Below are 22,786 nucleotides of genomic sequence, written 5' to 3'. Positions count from 1 at the left end.
AAGTTATCAACACCAACACACTACCACCAACACGAGTATGAGCATAAGCACGAACACATGACAGACGCTTAGGTGACAACAAATGCCGGCATTGCTGTCACCATCGCTGAAATGTTCGAAGAGCACATTAGGATGGCAGTTTTGCGGCATTGGTGGCGTTGAATTGAAATCGAATATTGCGATTGGTCCTTTTTAGAATTAAATAAAGCCGATGACTGCTGCCAGCTAGCAATACGACTAACAACAAGCATTGCGATTGAATTTGTACTGCTGCTGCAGCGGCGGCAACAGCAACAGCAGCTGGATGGATGCTACGTAGTACTCCTGTTGCAACTCGAATTGAATTTCAAAAAGTGCCACATAACAATGGTATTAAATTTTCTTTTTATTGCATTTCATTGTCGGCGACAACTCGACAACTTGTTATTGGATATGTGGCGGAGGCGGTGGGAATTTGTCGGGTCCATATAACGATCACCACAGGAACACTCACATATTCTATTTAGCACAGATATCCACACAAACACACACACACACCCATACACAAATACACACACACACACACGAGAATAACACGTAATACGTGGCTGCTACACCAGTTGCAAAAATGTTATTGTCTGGAAAAAGAGTTTCTTTTTCTGTTCAAATTGCCAGGAATGAAAACTTTTTGTTCAATATTGTTTGTGTATGAGGTAAATATTGTATCCGTGTGAACGTCGTCTACTTTGCATACACATGCATGCATGCTGTTGAGGTATTTGTGATAAAGTTACAGTTCCATAAAATATTTGACAATATAACAACTTCCCACAACTTACTTAAAACAAAAAAAAAAAAAAAGAAATACATATATATTCAACAAGAAGCCATGCCAATTCTTTGTATGTAAATGTTTTTTGTACTCCCAGCAAATAAACTTTAAGCCAAGAATCTGTGCTGTTACAAGAGGATTTCTTAAAAACAGAATTTTAAATTTAAATAAATTAAATACACTATTTACACAATTCCAAGTCGGAGTGGATTATATTGCCCATCTGCGGGAAGATCCCCATAATTTTCGTACAAAATGTCTGAAACATCGCATAACTTTGGCTTTTGGAGTGCTTTGGGACTCATCCTAAGAATTTCCCTTTTTACAGCTCTAATCAAAATTATCTATATTATATGGTTTTTGATCCAGGAACTTAGTTAGAGAAATCTGTTATGACAAATTTTCGAGTCATTGCCACGACTTAAATTTTTTGTGCTTTCCAGTGAGCTGGAGTGGAGTCTAAAATTTATTCTTGGATAGGTACTTCCTTGTGAACAATAATAATACTGTTCGATCCCAGAACATCTCCCCTCACAAAATCTAGCTTTTATTTCTATCGATTTTTCAATTGGAAATGAGAGTTCCTTGGAGTCCTTTTCAAATCTATTGGTAGGAAGTACCCGCTACTTCGACAGCGAAAAGTATAAATTAAAATTTCAGATTTGTTCCCACAACTCGATATCGGTATCCGGTATTTTGATGATTTTAGCCAAATTTTTCAATGCAATTCTCTGAAAAACTACACAAGGAGTTCTTTCTGAGTACTTTACCCTCTGGAAGAGAATAGTTTATATAGATCTACTATATTGTATAGACCCCATACAACGGTACTACGTCGATATTCAGTATTTTAATGATTTTAGTCACATTTTCCAATGGAATTACCTGAAAACCCATACAAGGAGTTCTTTCTGAGTACTTTTCCCCCTGGAAGATTATTGTCTATATAGGTTCACGATATCGGAGTTAAACGGAGTTGTTTCAAATTTCGTACCTAGAATTCGTAATGGATACTATAGCCTGTGACATAAAATTGCGTACGCAGGCCCACGCCTTCGTATAGCCTCCATATAACGGTACTTTCTAAAATTCGGTATTTAGATGATTTTAGCGAAACTATTCAGGGGGCATGTTTCAAATTTCGTACTTAGAATTCGTCATGGGAACTACAGTCTATGAAAGAAAATTCTCTATACAGGTCCGGACATTCGTATAGGCCCCAAATATCAGCATCTCCCTATATTCGGCTTTTTGATGATTTTAGCTACATTATTCAGCGGATTTTTTTCAAGTTTTTCAGGTTTGAATGTTGTAATGGCTTATAACAAAAGTTGTCTATTTTTGAAAATTGCCAAATTCGTTCCAAATGGTAGATGGCATTCAAAGTTTGGCCCTTCCGAATTTACTGCTTTTTTACTTGTTTTATTTATTTATTTATTTTGTAAAATTTACAACTCTTTTTGTGGAGGTAGTAGAAGAAATAGACCTATATAGTCTATCTCCAATAAAAAAAATTGTATTACGACAAACCAAGCTTGGAACAAATCTGATATTCCCTACTAGAGATAAAGGAAGTTATTCATTGTTTGTGTCCAAGGGTGTTTTTAAAATATTTAATCGACAGTTTAATAAAAAAAACCTAGTACATTTTTCCCAAAAGCACAAAACTCTAAATCGGAATAAACATTTGTAAAATACACTTTAAATATTTAATTTCTCCCTTTGGTATTTGAAATTGAATTCAACTTTACAGAAATTTTTATATATTTAGAAATATGCGTGTTATTCAGCGGTCAAACAGTTGAAGTGTTTGCTATTTTAATTTGTATTTACATTCACGTACATAGTAATCCACAATTCCGAAAAATCGTTTTCGGGATATGAATAGACGCAGAACAAAAAATCAACACGATACTAACTTTAAACAGAATTTTCAATTTATATAATTTTTAGGAATTGTTTGTAATTTGCTAAAAATCAAAAATTATTCTAAAACATGAGTTTCACGGTTCTCAAATTAAAAACACAACGAACAGTTTACTCTCATGTGCATCAAAATATTTGCACATTTATCACCGGAAGTGTTTTTAATTTCTTGTTGTTGATGGTGCAAACATTGCCGTTTTTTACCACTAAATACAAACATACCTTTCCAAACGATAAACACACCACACACACACATATGCATTGCACATAGCCCACGGTATTCACTTTGAAGTGGTTGTTGTAACAGAAAATAAGTTATTGTAAATAGATATTAGTTTATTTAGCTATGTGCAGTGGAACCTCATTCGGGTAAACTCTCGCGTCACGTAAATTTGTAATGAGGCCGTAAAGGGTTCAATGTTGGTAGACTTCCCTCTTTCGAGGTACGAATAATGTCTTTGGAGAAAATCCTTTTTTTTTTTTAGAAAAAATGTCAAATCACAGATTATAAAATGCCAGTGATGTAATGGAAATTGTTGCTGTTTTTAGTGGCTGTATCAAATGTTCGGTCTTTGCGACCAGTAAAAGGGACCCGTCTTCCAGGGAGCAACATCACGTCAAGAATAGCAGAAAGCGTTTATGAAGATTTTCGACGAATGACGATTAAATTTGCGGGGCACTGGGGATAGTTGTTAAATTTTACCCTTAAGTCATATTTATGTTTTTTTATTGCTTTACATTTATTGCATTTTGTTTCGCTCATCCACATTGTCGTTTGTTCTCCTTAACTTTTTTCGCTTAAATATTCGTTTATTCTCGTTTATTTTTCTTTTCGTTTTTGCTTTTTATTGGCAAAACAAAGTAAGCATCGGGTCGGTGTGTTGTTCTTCTTTAACATGTTCTTGCAAACCGCTCCACCACTGCTCTCTACCCCACCTCCTTTCCAACAACCCACGGCCCTTTTATATTCCAGTTTTCTCTCGCTCTTTTTTTTTTTTTTTTTTTTTTTGCAGCAATCTTCCACATAAAAGTGTGCATGTCTGTTCGTTTGCTATGTGTGTTTGTGTGTTTTTGGGTCAATTTCCTGATGTTGTTTGCAAAAGGAAATTTGACCATTTTCATAAAACAAAGAATGAAACGAAACAAACGAAATGAGGAAATCAAAGATGCAAAAGTACAACAACAACAGCTAAAACCATGACCAACCGACCGACCGACCCACCGACTGGTTGCCGTTGCTCGACTCAGACCCTTCTCGCCGTGGCAAATGGGGTTTCTTTTCTGCGAGCAACGAATCGCAGTCGAGGGAAACGCATTGTTGGAGGCATTTAAATTTTCAATTAGATTGCCATATGTTAAAGATGTTGATTTTATTATGTTAAACATTATTATTGTTTATTCTCGTTGTTTATTATTTACCCGAAACGGTTGTGAAAAACAAAAGATTATCCGCTAACAAAAATGTTAAGAAATGTAATTAAAAAGGGTTTGTTTGGGGAATATCAAGCTGACATGTTTGCCCGGCCTCGAATCCTTGGAAGTGATAAACAAACTGAATGCCATTTCTGGGATTCAACGGTCATTGGTCGTGCCAAAATTGGTACAGGCTCAAACATACAGTTTGTCAGCAAAATCTTTGTGCAGAAATGTCTAGGAAATTCAACAAAGTGATTTTTCATCCGACTTGTGATTTCTTTTTTTGTACTTAAATATAAGTATAAGATATGTGTATTCCTAAGTAGTAATTATATTATGAGTTCAAGTGGCTTCAGACTATATCTTTTTGGCGAAAAAAAGTCAAGAACATAACAACGGCACAGTAGAGTATTTCGCATCTTGATCATGTTTTTGCAAGGCTCTTCGGATGTGCGTAGTGAAGGAATTGCTAAAACTGTTTTATACCCTCCACCATGGTATGGAACGTAGGACAAAAACTTGCGCATGCAGGCCCACGTCTTCGTATAGGTCCCAAATAAAGGTTCCCATTTAAGCGGCATTTTTTGGTAAAGAATTATTGCAATTTTTAAATTCCTTCTAAATGGTGGAAGGTACCAAAAGTTCGGTCTGGCCGAACTTAGCTCCTTTTGTACTTACTTTTTTATTTTTGAAGCTATAGGTTATAAATTACCTTGAATTTTTTTCCGACACAAAAAATAGTAAAAACTTTTTTACGTTTAAAATTATATTTATAAAGAAAATTTAGAAATCCAAGCTACAACTTCTTGAAATATTAGGAGCAGAATCTATCTTTCATGTTTCTATATGGACTGCTTCACATGAAGCAGAAAATATGATATTTCATTCTGAACTAATTATATTTTATTTCACTGGGTGAAAATAGTTCATATCCAGAAAATCCCTTTTAAAAACTGATGGTAGTAGCTACTTACAAATCAACATACTGTCCATTATTTCTACAGGATAAAGAAAACAGAAGTTTTTATCATCTAAAAGTCGACAAGTGTTTTGCTTTAATTTAAAATTCTACGTTTTCACTTTTTTTGAACCTGGAATTTTCTGATTTTTTAGTTAAAAGGTTTGGTTTAAGGCCCACATATCTACATCAACATCCACGTTACTCATTACTTGGTAATGATGAAAATGAGCCATTTTGCTTTGAATTTTCATAAGAAACCAGTAAGGAAAAGTCAAAAGTCGGGCGGGGCCAATACTGCTATGCATATTAAGATAAAATTTGGAAAGGGTAATTGCGAGCTTTATAAGATATCTGGTACCAAATATCATTGGTAGCAGATACCTATACCTGAACCGATTTTTTCCGAATTTAATGTACTTGCTTCTAGCCTGAATTCGGCCGGATATACCAACATTTAGGTAATTTGGACTGATTTTGGCCATTTGGTGCACAATTAACACGAAATCGGTTGAGGATATATATGGGACCTATATCCAAAACTGAACCGATCTTGACAAAATTTGATACACTTATTTCGGAGGTGTATCTGATATTTTGTACCAAAGAGCATTGTTGTGTAACGCTTGTGAAGGACCAAGTCGTATAAAACATATATATGGGAGCTATAGCTTTATCTGAACCGATTTACACCAACTTTGAAATACTGGTTTATAGGATGCATTCAGGCACAATTGCCAAAATTTGGCCTGATATTAACCATTTGATGCACAATAAACCTGATGTCGGATAAAGTTATATATGGGAGCTATATCCTAATCTGGAAGGGACTTTAAACCCCAAATGGGATAAAACATATATATGGGAACTATAGGTATACCTAAATCGATATTCTCCAAATTTGATTTACTTCTAGGCTGAATTCGGTGGGATGTACGAAAATACAGGTTATTTGGACTTATATTAGCAATTTGGTGCACAATTTACCCGAAATCGGTTGAAGATATATGGAGCTACATCTAAATCTGATCCGATTATCACCAATTTCAATAGAGCTCGTCCTTGGGTCAAACAAACATCGTTTGTAAAAGTTCATCTCAATCGGATAATAAATGCGACATGCATGTTGTTCACAAGGACGGACGGACTGACATGCATAAATAGACTCAAAAAGTGAGTGAAGATCCATAAAATTAATTATGGGTCTATCTTGCTTCTTTCTCCCTGTTACAAACAAATGCACAAAGACATAATACCCTTACCACTATGTGGTGTAGGGTATAAAAACTCTAGGACAATTACCTTTACAATTGGTAATGCAGAAGGCGTTATTTTTTTGCTGGGAAACGTTTCAAAATAATAACTCCATACCGTTTTATAGAGCTATAAGAACGGAGGCCTATGCAGACAATTACCTGCCACAGTAGTTTGTATCTATTGCGAACATGAAATATAAAATTTTAATCACTTCTCTGAAAAATAGGGTTTAAATTATGGGGACACTGAATATCTATTTTATGAGGACAATGCCTATATGAACAATGTTCTGACACAAGGGAAAGAACCGATTTCTAAAAATTCGTTACAAATACCGACTATATGCTGACTATAAAACACGGGGGCAATATAGCCTATCTCCAAATCTGACCTGTCCATAGACTATGCAAAATCTAATCATTTAACCTGCCGCGGGCGAATGTGGCAACATCAATTTAGAAAATCTAAACGGTTTGCTCGTTTTCACTCGGAAGTGAATCTTATGAGCGATATTTCTTTAAGAATAGATGCTTTTTATGGATCTTTTTATCTACCAAGTCAATCTTGCTTGAAAAATATGAGTGGGAGTCGAAACGCTCGAAATAGAGTGAGGAGGTGATCTGTGCAAAATCAAGAAGCGAGGCGTCTAGTAGCGACGAAGTTTTTATGTTGTAGTTCGGCAAGAGTAGAATCCGCTCGTTTTCGAACGAATTTTGCTCCCTCTGTAAAATGAGCAAAGCATGTTCGCTCTTATTTGAGGGAAACCAAAACATAGAGTTTTGTTCGTTTTGTTGTTTATTCTCCCAAGAGAGCTTTTGTTCGATTTCGAGCGTGCTTCACTCTACTCGAACTTCAGCGAGTTTTCCGAAGGTCTGCTTCTAATATTTTCTATAATAAAGAGGGTATATCAAATAGTAGATGATGATGAAGAATCCAGAGAATTGTCCGAAGACGCGAGTTTTTGCGCTCTGAATAGGAAAATCTTCAAATTTCATCATAATTACATTGAGGTAGAGATCTGTATCGCTTTGGTATAATTCTTCAATTTCATTCTCATAATGTCAATAACAATGCACCTACACACATACATATGTATAAAACATTGTTAATTTGCACTGTTAAATATTTGCCACACACGTGTTTGTAATTGTAAATTAAATAAATTCAAGTGTTTTTGTGGCCTAACAAAGGTCGACCAATAAACCAATCGTTCAAACCATTCTGTCGTTCGGCCACCAATTGACCCGGCCATATGGAGCTGTCAATAATTGAATTTGCAATAAATGGAATTTTCAGTATTCAATTCTTATCAAATTGTCTGCATGAGAATTTTCAATTAAATTATTTGCCATAAAACACAAATTCATCTGCCAACACAGCCCTGCCCGCCACCACCACCACCACTAGCTGCAGCATTATCATCATCATCATGTTCATCATGTTCATTGCGATGATAATTTTCGTCCTTTGCTTCATCACCATCCAAATCGTGTGATTTGACCTATTTTAGTACATGTTTCTAGGTTCGCTGTTCTACTTCTTCTTCTCTTTTTGGAGCGGGCGGAAATACGGAAATGCAAAAGCAACAACACCTACGCCACCAACAATAACGGGCAAAACAGCCATAAACTCATCCAATCAATTTGATTACATTTCATTTCATAAAGTTGAACGCTTTGCATCGATCGGCACAATATAAGGACACACAATAATGACAACACGCTACATTATTCAGAGGATAACAAAGTGTTCGCTCGCTCGCTCGTTCGTTCGATAGCATCAGTTTGCGATTTTAATTCGACTAAAATTTCGACGAACATTTAAACTAAATCAAGAGGAAACAGCCAAACGAATGGGCATTTGGATCAGGCACAGATATGATGGAAGCAAAGGCAAGAATGGAAGAAAGGATGCATGCAACGACGACAGCAACAGCAAAAGCGAGAACAACAAAAACACTGTTCGTATCAACTCTAAGTGTAATGGCATTAGTGGGCGAATTGCCGGTGCTCGGCAATCAAATGAAATGCATCCATCAGATGCAATTAATTAAAATCTATGGAAGGAGGGAGGGCGCACAATACTTACAGATGACAATGAGCTTAGCATTCGCTCGTATCGCTGAATTCAAGCGTGCTGGGCCAACTTGGCACTGGTATTCGGCATCATCTGAGGTTGAGGCATTCGATATTCTCAGATTGTAGACACCCTGTTTACGGTCGCCCAGCACCGAGTAGCGTGGGAATCCCGGTATTACCGCCGAAAACCCCAGAGCAAATCCGTCTTTAGTCCATTGAACAGCACCGGCTAAATTGGAGACTTCACAGCGCAACATAGCTTCCGCTCCTTCAAGCACTTGTAGGTCGTGAGGTGTTACACGGAATTTTTGCTGTTGGGCATGACAAAACGCGGGCAAATGTATGGCAACCACAAGGCATATCACTGCAAGGAGAGAGAGAGAGAAAATTGTAATTAATAAATTGTATACATATACACATAAATATATATATATCTGTATTACAATAATGTTTTACACAAATGCACTTGAAAATCACATGAAATCATCCAGTTCTGGTCCATGTGGAAAACCTCGTAGTGTACATGCGATATGCTTTATTTATTTTTTATTTTGGATAAGACTTTGATTTTGGAGAACAGAACATTTTTATTTTTTGAATTATGTATATACCAAGGCATGCTTCATAATTTACAAGGTACACAATATAAATCACTTGAGTACACATTTTTCATATGGCGCCTTTGTTGTTATCAAGGCCTACCTATGGTCGGTCAAAAAGACTACTTTTGACAATTTGCACTGTTGTGATTTGACTATCTTTGAATTTTAAATCACAATATATCTTTTGATAGCAAACTCAATTGTCAGATGGACTTACTGGCCTACCTTTTATTACACAACGTCGTGTTCAGCGACATGTTATTCAAGTTTCGTCAACCTGCCCTACTCGTACTTTGTGTGTGAATGTATATATCAAGGTACATGAATCGAGTAGTTTTGCATTTTTTTCGATATCATGAAAGGAAAAATTGGTTATCGTGGTAAAAACTTTTACATTCTTTCAGTTCTGGAACAGGCCAATGTATTTTTCAAATAATTTACTTAACAGAACACAAGAATGCACAAGTTTTTAATTCGACAACCGAATTTCCCTTTATGATTACGAAGAACATTGCAAAAATTGTAGATTATTGCAGGTTCTGGAACAGAGCACATATTATTTTAAATTTGAAAAATGTAATACGAATTTAGCTTAGTACAGCTTAAATGGTCCAAATTTCTGAATTTTGAATATCTTCGATTTAAAATGTATTTTCTGTCGCAAAAATTTTGTTATTGTTAAAGTTGTTGTAATTTATATATAGGATAAGAAAGATAAGAAAACTGCAACAAAGTCAAACGCCATAATTTTTACATTTTTTTTTAATTTCATTGAACGAAAGCAAAAAATGTCGGAAATAGCATCAAATTTTAGAATAAGTTTGGATTTATTCGAATTGGTCACCTTTGGCATGAATCATGGCCTTCAAACGACCACTGAAACCGTCACACGTTGCTCGAATGTTGCTCTGTGATATTTTGGCCCATTCCCGGCGAAGAGCTTGCTTGAGGTAATCGAAAATTTGGCATTTTTAGTACCAACCTTGCTTGTCAAAATACTACAGACACAATAGCCCAACGGATTGGTATCCGGATATTTTTGTGTTCATTATGAACTGGAAATGAAGCGGGGAACCTCAATTTGTAACCATTCTTGGGTGGCGCGTGTTGAGTGCGACGGTGCTGAGTCCTGTTGGAATGTCCAAGGTCTGCAGCCAAAATGCTTGCGTGTCCAAGGCTTTAATACACTCTCCAGAATATTTTCGGGATAACTTGAGTTCTGGTGGCCAACCCAAGTTGCTCATTTTCAGCTGACTGTTACACATTACAGCTGCACCTGGACATCGTAATCTAGCCTCAAACCCAATAACCATTAAAGGGAAAATTCTAGTTTCTTAATTTCATAAGGTTTGGTGGGTTCTTATGGAAAATCGGTTTTATAGAAAGTATAGCCTAACATTATGTGATCTGATCAAAATTCTAAACTGAGTCTGAACATTTTCCATTTATTATTGAACACGGCGCTATTCTCATGGTACAATGAATACTAGGTAGGTCATAGCTTCATACCATTTCCAACATTTTCATGGCCTATTTTGTAAAATTTAAATGTGTTTTTGTGTGGCTTTTCAATCATGTGAAAAATATTTTGCCATATATTTATTATAAACAAATAAGCAAAGGCTGTAGTCGTGCGGGGCCGGCCATGTGATACCCTACAACACTACAATATGTTAGAAGCCCCCTTTTGTCCAAATCCATTTTGGAAGATTTCGCTTTTGAAATTATATCATGGAGCACTGCAAAGATATTATTCTTAGCATTTCGACCAGGGACATTTGTCCAATATCTACGCACTCCGCGTGCTGTTAGTTGTAGTGGTACATTTTACAGCTAAATATAATATAATGGTCATCCAAAATCATAGAATTCTTCCCTGTCCTTAAATCACTTCTCAGGCGTGTCGATTGGCTTCAATTGTGCGATTAGGAATTTTTTTCTGATTTTGGTTCATTTGAATCTCTAAATATTTGCGATCGTCTCCAAAAGCAAGAGGCCCCGCTGTATCTCCAAACTTAGAATCATCTATATGATTTGTTTGTCTGCGATATTTGGCTATATTCGTCTACGAAATCAGCATAAAAAGCCAGAACTTCGCCTTTTGTGGTCCATTCTACCCGCTGTCCTAAACTCTAACTTCATGCCAGATTTCGTGACCTTTATAACGGCTGCAAAACCAGGAAAATTTTTAATTGTTGGCCCAAATTTAACCACTAAATATATTGCGGAAATCTTTGAAAACAATAGGCCTAGCCCTTCTGAGCCTACCATTGTGATAATTTTCTTGAGGATCGGACGATAATTGCAATCTGTATATAACAATTCCAACCTACTATCGGCATCTACGAAACGGTCAGAATTAGCCTGTTAGTCTATTTATGATTTCGCTGGGATTAAAAATATTCGCGGTGTAATGGAATTTGACTTTGATTTAACATAAATATTATGGTTTATTTCACTCACTTAATATTACCCGATGACCATCAAAATTGGAAGCCCTAAGCTCTAGCCCCATGCTAACTTCCGCGTCGATTGGTCTATAATTGCGACCTGTAGAGCAACTGCAAAATTAGGAAAATTGTCAGTTTTTGGTACATTTTAACCTCTAAATATTATGCGATACTCTTCAAAAGTAAAGGCTTCTATTCTGGCTCTAGCCAGAATAAATTTGGTGAGGATCGGGCCATAATTGCGACCTGTAGAGTAATTACAAATTAACTTGGACAGACGGACGGACTGATGTACGGACATGCAGAGCTAGTTTGACTTAGATCGGTGAGATAGGAAGATCCATGCCTACTTTCCTATGTGAGAAACCAATATTTCGAGGTGTTACATAATTTTTGGCCCAATCAAACTTAAAATAAATAATAAAGAGTTTATTTTAAATCGGATAGTAAAAATCATACAGACAGGTATCGTTTTACAAAATACTATAAAACTACATTAGTGTTTTGGTTTTTCATATGAACATTTGACATGGGACTTTTATTGAAATCAGAGCCTGTAAGATGCTTCTATTACATTCCAATCTTGAATTAATATTAAATTTGATATATTTTAGAAAATCTAATTCAAAATGAAGTCTGTCCCTGACATCATATCTGTGGTAAGCTTTCTCTTTCCTACATTCTACCAAAACTCTCAATTTTATATTACTTCTATCGTCATTATATGCAGTAAAACTGTCCTTCTCACTTCCGTTCACTAACGTTTCTTGTTATTTCATAGTAATTGGTCAGTCACATTCACACATACCCACACACACACCCACACCTTCAATATGATAACGACCTTAGCATCATGCTATTTACTAGCTGTGACAATACATTTTCGTATTAAACTTTGCATTTTATTTCTTTTCATTCAACATTTAAATCGTCAAATAATCCAGCAGCTATCCGTGTGAGGGATGGTCGGACACGAACTAACAGCTTGACAGCGATTTATTTTTAAATAAAAGCCAATTGAAAAGATTAGAAATACTTTAGCTGTTGTGTAAAAACTGCAAACGTGATTCTCACATCGTGTCACCGAACATACAGGTGGTGGCGGTGGCTCGCAGTCCTACCTACGACAATTACGGTGATATACAGGCAACGACAACAACGAGAACAGCGCTTCATCCAGCGAACAGGTCATGTCAAAAGGATGAAATTTATTTTTCTATTCGAATACAATTTAATTAAGAATTCTATGGCGAATGTTGGGACGTCCAAACCAAACCGAACTGAACTGAAAATAAAATATAAAAACAAGTAAAACAAAGCAAACGAATGCATCCAAATGGGAATGGAATGGAAATTTCAGTTGAATGTTTAAAAGATGTCAGCAGCCACCACTAGCCACTGGCCACCACTCCGCCACCGCTCCTCCGCACATTTATTAAGCAAATGCTCATTGTGGCTCAAAATGTGCTTGGCCATTGTATTGCTGTTTGAGGAAAAAGTTTCGTTTTTAGCTTTTGTATGAATCGCTTTGCTTTGCACTGCTTTGTCCATTTCGCTTCATTTTATTTTGGCAAAATTTTCACATGCCGGCCATTAACACCGACGACGACAGGACGATGACCATATTCAGTAATGGAGGCTCAAAGCGAGCGAACGGAGGATGCTGGCTGATGTCTCCACGTTTGGCAGTTGTTGCTACCAGTTATGGAGCTGCAGTGGCCCTTTGCAAGTGGAATATGGCCGGCAAGATATAAAACAATGCATACAATAGAAATCCCATCAGGAAAATGGCCAACCAAAGTGAATATGAAAGCTAAATGAGCCCAACTGCAAAAACAAAAAACATATATATTATGTAGCTCGGAATGGGAAAGGAGTCTGTTAAAGCACAGGGAAAAAGAATTGCATGGACGAACTTTTTTCGTTGTTCCTGATGCCGGCCGGCCACGGCGATAGAACAAAAGCAAACGTTTTAATGAAAAGCAAACACATCACAGGCATTCTATTTTAGGAGTTTTGTGGAACTAGTCATTTAGCAAAAACATATTTCAGACATAAACTTCAGCGACAGTGCAGGAGGGCAGGCGGAAGGGGGTAACAGACAGACATCGCCTGAGTCAGTGAACCAAAAAACTTATCTTATCCTGGGCAAAGGGTCTGCAGCAAGTACAATTTAGCCAAGCATAAAATGAAAGAAATCGTTAATGAAACTCCAAAGGGAAAAAATCAAATACACCATTCGCAGTCTCAAGCTTTGCATTTGGAAACTTGTACGGGTGGCTGAAAGTTATGGAATTTTCTTCGTTTTTCCTCTTAAATTTCAAACTGCCAGCAATTTTTTTTTTTCATTTTTTTTTATTGGAATTCTACTACTTTTTGGAAATATTTCAGGTTTTGATAAGCGTCATATTTCAATTTTCATCTGTCTGTCTGTCATATCGAATGGATAGCTGAGAATGTTGGACAGTTATTCTTTGTCCGTTTTGTTTTTGCCGAATGAGAATGGATGCAAGCATAATTTGCACATAGCTGCCTCGAGTTGTTTCGTATCGCAGAATTGAATACAGCAAACGTTCGCCTCGTCCTTTTTTGCAGCCAGCATCTCGATCTCGTTGCCGTTTTCGTTCTGCTTTCCTTATTTTCTTATTTCATTTAGCAGTGATTCCCTTACGTTGGAGCAACGTCCATGCCTGCATGGTGGAATGGTCAGTCATCCGCATCCGATATCCTAAATGTATTAGCTCAGAATCACAGTTATACAATCACACTTCTTTTTAATATTGAAACAGTACATTCCGGACATGTTGCATGCAGAAACATTTAAAAATTAATGAAAAGATCAGAATTAATGGTAGAATTTAAATTCATTTTAATAATGTTATGAGGGAAATATTATTTTTAAGCGTTTAAAAAGTTGTATATTTGAGAATCGGATTTCGCCTAGTATCCACTGTAAGTCATCGCCGTACTTCACAAAGTGATTTTAATTGCATTAATTATCACTTAAAATATCTGGTAGCAAGGATTGCAACGTTTTTGACCCTGAGCAAGGAAAACAGTGATACGGACTTGGATTAAACTCCAGTGATTGAGGAGCATCAAAAATCTTAAGATTCCATATTTTTGGCAGCTGTGGAAAATTGGTTTGAAGGTCTGGCAACTTAAAATTAAGTTAAATTGGGTAAATTCTGGGAGTTTTACTTTTAAGGCTATATAACACCAATTTCACCAGTACAACTCTTATTTTTTTTGCATCCATCTACTATTTCACTTTTAAACTCTTAGCAATTCCGCCCGAACTTTTGCGAAAGTACACAGCCTTCTTAACTCCGCATCCGAAAAATATCGCCAAATCTTTTGAGAACGTACCCAACCATTCTCTCGAACATCCTCTTCCAAACTCTGCATTGAACTGTTTTATATGGTTACGGTTATGGCACGTCTAATTGAACCTTAAGTTCAAGTGTGTACCCGTATATGCTCATGCTCTAGCCATGTCCGTCTGTGGAAATCACTTAGCTACTTCCCAAAATAAAGTAGGTTGATAAAAATTTTCTCAAATATGTTTCAGGTCAGTAGAATTTTAGTGTATAAAATGGACAATACATTGTATAAATGGCCACGATTTAGTACAGATCCCATATAAAGATACTATTTTATATCAGTTATTCTTGGAAATGAATCCATATTTTTCAACCGATTTTGCTATTAACTGGCAGTTTGGCACAAGGCACAAAGACATCCCAGCACACAAGCGTACATATAGGTCTAAGTATAGACCCCATCTAACGGTACCTTCCAATATTGGTTATTTGAAGCTAATTTTTTAAATAGAAGTTTATCGGAGGAATCATTTTCAGTTCGCAATGGGTTCCACCTTCTTTGAATGAAAATTATTTAAACAGCTCCACGGTTTCAAAAAACCGCCCACTCCCTATAACAACACCTCACATTTTCCAAGAAGTTAGTGGTCAAATTTTCACTCAAATGTATTTTAGGTCTGTAGATATTTATTTTATTTATATATTTATTGTATTGATATTTTTCCTACATAACTGTACCGGCAGGTTCAAGGTGGTTTAGGAGTTTTGGTCTTAATTAAATGTATGTTCCAGTTTTGGTATAGTCCCCGAAACTCGGAATTTTGATGATTTGCGTCATATTTTTTTTACCGATTTGTCAATTTTGGTAGTTCACATGACATATGACAGAAAATTGTCCATACACGGTTTATATAATACAAAAAAAAAACTATATTTGTTATTTTAATTTTTTGAACCACATTTTTGTACCCTACAACACTATGCGTTGGGGGTATTATAAGTTTGATTGGTCCAAAAATTATGTAACACCTCGAAATATTGGTTTCCCATAAAGGAAAGTATATATGGATCTTCCTAGCTCGCCGAGCTGAGTCGATCTAGCTATGTATGTCCGTCCGTCCGTCTGTCCCTGTTAATTTGTAGTCGCTCTACAGGTCGCAATTATGGCCCGATCCTAACAAAATTTTGCACGAAGGTGGGGTTACGGCCTACCTCTTCTGGAGATGATCGCCAAATGTTTAGGGGTTGAAATGGACCAAATACTGAAAAAATGTCGGATTTTGCAGTAGCTATACAGGTCGCAATTATAGACCAATCGACGTGGAATTTCGCATGTAGCTAGAGTTTAGGGCGGGGAAGAAGCCTACCAATTTGGGTGGTCATCGGATAATATTTAGCGGGTAAAATAGACCATATCTTTTGTGTTGAAAAAAATCAAAATTTTTCATTAAACCGCGAATATTTTAAATCCCGGCGAAATCACAAAGCCATGACAAGGTTACTTCTGATCTTTACATTGATGTTAACATCCAACAAATCGGATATATAGCAAAATATGTGCGATATATATGTCTATCAATGAAGATATGCTTGAAAGATCTCTTATATGTCGAGAACGGCTTAACTGATTTCGACAATTCTCATTAATTCAGAATGGCCTCTTGGCAGGAAAGAAAAAACGTCTAAAAAATCGCATAGAAATATCTCTCTAAAGATGAAAATATTGATTTTGTAACATTTTTCATATTTTTTCAATTTGTCATATTTTTGGTATATTTTCATTTTGAACTAAACATTTGGTAATATTTCTACAGCTAACAAAACTAAGTAGTTAGGATATCAGGATATCATATACAGATCGCATTTATGGCCCGATTCTTACGAAATTTGGCATGGGGATAAGATGAGGGTCAGAATAGAAGCCTACTCTTTTTGAAGATGATCGCCATATATTTAGGGGTTGAAATGGACCAAAAAACTGCAAAATTGTCAGCAGGTCGTAATTATGGGGGTTACTGGACATTGTAAAAGCCAAGCAGTTTTGGATGGCCATCCAAAAATATTCAATGTGTAAAGAAGTTTGCCAACTTTGTAGACAAAATACGAAAATGTCCATTCCAGTGACTTTTTGGAGAATTGACGCACTTCTGACTATTTCGTTAACGCTGATTTCGTTGAAGAATGTAGTCAAATGTATAGATGCGTTTCAGTCAAAAACCAATAACAAATGTTAATCTTTTGCCACTTCTGAGAGATTATAGGTCTTTGGGAAATATTGATTCCAGATTTAGGAAGACCATTTACTTGCAACATCTACAAATAAATTGGAAATGAGCAAATTAGTTTAAGTTGCTATTATTCAAAAATCAGAGAACAAAACCTGATGGTTTTCTTTTATTATTTGTTACAACATCTTGTGCAATTCTTTCGAGTATCTCGCCTATATAATCTGTATCGTTTATTATAGTGTTGTAGGTTATTCAACGGTCGGCCCCGCTCGACTGTAGCCTTTGCTTACTTGTTTATTATATTTTATATTTTTTATTTCCTATTTTATTTTCCTAATTTCAAAGAAGTTCATTTTGGGCACCTTATTATATGTCCAGGTTGTACGAAAAGATTGATTTGTTTGATTTCTTTTCTTATAATCTGATATCACGAGTTACTTTCCAAAAGTTGAAGGTTACCACGTTTCGGTCACTCCCAACTTAACTGCTTCTTTACTTGTTGGGATTGAAAACAGTTTATTTCGGTTTACATTAGAATGTAGACCTCTATACAACGACAATCTTGTTTCCATCAGAATTGGGTGTATTAAAATGTGGCCTTCGAAAAAATTGTCAATAATAATTCATTTTTTTAATTTAGCTTCATATACATTCATTAACATTTTATTAGTGATCTTGATGGTCTTTCTTTGGTCTACTGGACCATTTTCTTTTTTGCAAAAACATTCAGTATTTTTATACCATCCACCATACTATGGAGGGCATTTTAACTTTGTCATTCTGTTTGTAACTCCTCGAAATAATCTTGTCAGACCCAACAAAGTATATATATTCTTGATCAGCGTAAAATTCTAAGTGATGTCCGTCTGTCCGTCTGTCTATTGTAATCACGCTATACTTCGAAAGAATTGAGATAGAAGGATAAATTTTGCACATATTTATTTTTCCAGTAGGCAAGTTAAGTTCGTAAATGGGCCATGTAGGTCCACATTTTCATATAGCCCCCATATAACGGTAATTCCCGATATTCGGTATTTTGATGATTTCAGTGACATTATTCACCGGAATTGTTTTAAATTTGGTATTTGAAGTTCGAAATGGATACTACAGAAAAATGTCTGTGCAGGTCAACGTCTTCGCATAGTCCCCACATAATGGTAACTCCCAATATACGGTATTTTGACGATATTTTGATGATTCTAGCTACATTATTCACGGTTTATTTCAAGTTTCGAATTTAAATATGGCGATGGCTTATGACAAACAATGCCTATGTAGGTCCACGTCGTATAGACCCCAATATAACGGCTATATTCGGTATTTTTAAAATTTTAACAGAATTTTTTAAGGATTTTATTTTTTGAACATTTACTTTGAGTTCTCCCATGCTGGGCGGAATGATACGTTCTTCCCGGCCAAAGTTTGCACGCATTTTATTTGTTAACTTTTGAAAAAAAAATCAAATTACTCAATACCGGAATATAATTATATGTAAATGATGGTAGATTATTGTGGCTAGGTCAATATGACATAAAACTTTCAGCTAAAAATGCATACCACTTATAAGTTGATAACGTTTAGGGAACCTTATTTTTTTAACATTGTTAAAAATAAACTCTATTCAATATGCCAGCTTTTTTTAACTATCATTACTTTCATTAGCAGATCATAGCAGATTTAGGTCACAAGCTGAGCAACTTGACAAACCAACAACTACAACAAATGAAAGGTGTCGATGGAAACAAATTCGATTTCAGTTTATAATTATCCTCCAACATTTCAATTAGACGTTGTTATTCCCCTTAGAATTGCTGCAGTCTAGTCAAAAATCGCCGGAGTTCCATGAATTATCCATCTAACTGGTATAATTGTTATAACAACAACCAAACCCCTCAACTCGTCGCACAACCAAACAACGGCAATGACGTACGCCAGATAGATTGCACACACAAAAAAAAAAGAAAAATCCAACAAAAACGAATGAAGGCGGCAGCTAAGACGACGATGCTCAGAATCGTTTGACAGTCCTGACAAAAAGAGGACCGGCCATAGCTGTTGCTGCCGCTGCTGCTACTACTTCTGTCGAATGATGTCCCTTCAACAGATTGTGGTTGGTTTTCCGTAACTCATTTTAGGAAGTAGAATCTGCTTGGCGCGCTCTGTTGTGCTGTATAGCCATCCAAGTTCTTGTTAGAACAGCTGACGAATGATTGATAATGAGTTTTTCAGTTTTTTTTTTTCCAACTGGATATGCAAATGAAAAGTTTCATGGTTAATATACGAACGAGAACAAGAGAAAAAATATGAAAATCCACCAACACTTTTTCTAAAAACTGAAGACAACCCAAATATGACAGCTGTCCTTGGTTTCTCCCACTCTTCTTTTTTTTTTTTCTTTCATTCCATCAGAATAGATTTTCGTTGTAATTACACTCATTTATAATTTATTTCATATTCGCAATTCATGAAGATATTCTCTGATGGAAATCGTGAAGGGAAGACAAAAGAAAGAATATCTATTTGAGATAAAATGAAAATGAAATGGAGCAAGGCTTTCGATATTTAGTTATACATATTTCGGAATTTACATTCAAATTAAAACAAACCAGAGTCCTTAAACAGATTTTTAAGTAGATAAATTAAATATGAAGTTTAAATTAAAAAGTTTTATCACTTTATAGCAGTTTTTAAAATTCTTTTTTTAAATTTGTAGGCAAATTGAGAAAGTAAATCAAAATGGTTTTGACATTAAAATAAAACCCATTAAATGCGATGAGTGGAGTTTATTTTTAAAGTTGGCAATAAAATATTTTTTAATATTGATGGTAACAGTAACGGATTTAAAATAGAGAAAGGGAGGACAAAAGTCGGACGGGCCAACATAAGTCGTATGTGTCAAACTACATCCAATTTGAAAATCAGACGACGAATATATATATATATACATATATATATATATATATATATATATATATATATATATATATATATATATATATATATATATATATATATATATATATATATATATATATATATATATGAGGGCTTTACACAATTATCACACTAAAGTAAATTGCACTGTGTAAGAAATATAAATATATATATATATATATATATATATATATATATATATATATATATATATATATATATATATATATATATATATATATATATATATATATATATATATATATATATATATATATATATATATATAATATATATATAATTTTTTTCAATATATACGACGAATATCCAGCAGATTATGAAAGTAGGGATAACAAGTAAAAAAGCTGTAAGTTCGACAGGACCGATATTTGAATACCCTTCACCATTTGGAACGAATTTGGCAATTTTCAAAAAAAAAATTTATTCTTTTTAAAATTCTGTTAAAATCTTAAAAATACCGAAGGTAGCAGCTATTTAAGGTCTATATGACGACATGGACCTGCATAGGCAACTTTTGTAATAAGTCATTACAATACTCAAATGCGAAACATGAAAAAAATTGGCGAATAATGTAGCTAAAATCATCAAAATACCGAATATAGGGAGGTATCATTATATGGGGGATTTAACAAAACGTGGACCTGCACAAACAATTTTCTGTCATAGGCTGTAGTATCCATTACAAACTTCAAATACGAAATTTGAAACAATTCCTGTGAATAATGTCGCTCAAATTACCAAAATACCGAAAATAGGGAGGTACCATTTATTGGGGGTTATACCAAAACGTGAACCTATATGGCCCATTTTCAATACCAAAAGTCCTGCAGAGATAATATACATTTGAGTCAAATCTTATCAACCTACTTTATTTCGTTCGGAAGCTAGAATGATTGCTAGAGAATTTTATGCTGATCAATAATATATTTTGAGGTGTTACAAAAGGAATGAAATTTTAAAGCTGTACTTTGTGTGAGTTTATGCAAAAATCTCCAACATATCATCAATTTAGAAGAATTCATAAAATTTTGCTATAAGTCACCAAAAAAGTATCTATATCCATTGTGTGCCAAAATATCAATTTTCCGAAAAAAGCGAAAGTATTTCTTAATTTTATGATCAATTTTCTTCTTCTTGGAAACGTGATAAATTAACAGTAAAAAAGTTTATAGACATAATTTTCTCTTTTAGTACATATATTTTGAAGGTGTTTTTCATTAAAACTATTGTACATTAATATATACTTTCTTCTGAAATTTATAGTGACATTTTGTGTAGAATATTTCTTTTTTGGATACCTTCGACCTAAAACAAAATTTTATGAAACTTTGAGACGTTAAATCAAATTAAATTTGTTTCTGAATATTGATGCAAAAATATTTTGGCATGCAATAGAAATAAAAATTTCTTTTCTGTGGCAAATTTTTCTTACAGTAAAATTTAATGGAGAATATCGTTGTCTTTGACATCATCCTTCTAAAATGATTCTCTGTAGAAGAATTTTTCAGTAATTCTTAAAGAAAGACCAGCAAAATTTTCGACCAAAATAATACTCATATCGTTATCTGTAATATCGCTGAAGGCACCAAAACAGAGCAAGCTCCCTCTCCCTTTCCGTCTTAAAAAACACTTCTTTCCAAAAACTATAGGCCCCCTGCATTGAGAGGCTATTTTGAATTGTAATGCAATCTAATTTTAAATATATTCTTGAAACCATTGATCAATTCATAGATATTACGAAAATACATTTCCACAAAATACGAAATAGAAAAAAAAGAGAACGACCAAAGTGTGCGGTAAATATGGGCAGAATTATTAATGCCATTAATGGCCTAAAACTTTTAAAAACAAATTACCCCAAACATGGGCAATTGGCAACTAACAACGTTGGGTACAGCGGCAGTGATAGACAAACATGCACAAAACGTCGACTCCCTCCGATAACATCCAGAGGAGAACGGAGCGCGCAGTGCAAGTGCAGCGTTTGGAATGCATTGTAGTTCAAAACGAGAAGGAGGAAAAACAGCCATGAGTTGAGTTGGTCGTTCATGGGGTTTGTGTGCATGAAAATCCTGGGACAATTTATGTTTGGCGCTCTTCTTCGTTTTCGTTTAGTTTTTCATTTTTTTTTTTTTTTTTTTGCTTTTTGGAAACATAACAATTTTCCCCAAAACAAAGTGAACACAAATAACAATAAGGCCTATGAGAGAGATTATACCGAAAACATATTACCACTACATGTGTGGGGCAACATGTACACAATCACACACACACACATGTATATACATAGCAGAATGCATGCACATACATATATGTGCTAAGCATGCTCATGTTCATGTGCATATGCGGCATACAATTTATTTTTATTTTGTGGTAGTAGTAGTTGCTGTTGTTGTTTTTGTTGTTCGCTCTGTGTGTGAGTGTTATTGTTAAAGATTGAATTGAAGAAGCAGCCGAGAGATGAACAACAGCAACAAAAAACCCACCAGACCAAAAATAAATAATCCTTTATTGCAGTTGTTGTTGTTGGTGTTGCTGCTGCTGCAGTTCCAACGGGCGGGGGAGCTGTTTCGAACAAAAACTCCCGCATTGAAGTCAGACTCCAAAGACTATTTAACACAGAGCGAGTACAGCCAGCAATGTAAAACTAACTGCCAGCAAAGTTTAATGCCATAAATTAAGTATTTTTTTGCCTCCATTTGCCTCGCTGCTGCCGCTTTTTCCTATGTCTTATTTTAATGCTTCTTGTTGTGGTGCAGTGCTTGCCTCCCAATTTCCATCA

The 22,786-nt window shown here is 35.2% G+C and overlaps 1 protein-coding gene across 3 annotated transcripts in view; it reads right to left on the bottom strand.

Annotated features, from left to right (window-relative positions):
- Positions 1 to 22,786, bottom strand: part of LOC101889674 (nephrin) — a 275,261-nt gene that overhangs the window by 194,989 nt on the left and 57,486 nt on the right. For all 3 annotated transcript variants that reach the window (XM_011298259.3, XM_020034642.2, XM_011298258.3), the window contains exon 2: positions 8,457 to 8,810. In XM_011298259.3, the coding sequence (XP_011296561.1) occupies positions 8,457 to 8,810 (354 nt within the window). The remainder of the gene's footprint in view (positions 1 to 8,456; positions 8,811 to 22,786) is intronic.

Source organism: Musca domestica, unplaced genomic scaffold, assembly GCF_030504385.1.
Source record: "Musca domestica strain aabys unplaced genomic scaffold, Musca_domestica.polishedcontigs.V.1.1 31, whole genome shotgun sequence".
Classification (NCBI taxonomy): Eukaryota; Metazoa; Arthropoda; class Insecta; order Diptera; family Muscidae; genus Musca; species Musca domestica.
This window is presented reverse-complemented; position numbering and strand designations above follow the sequence as displayed.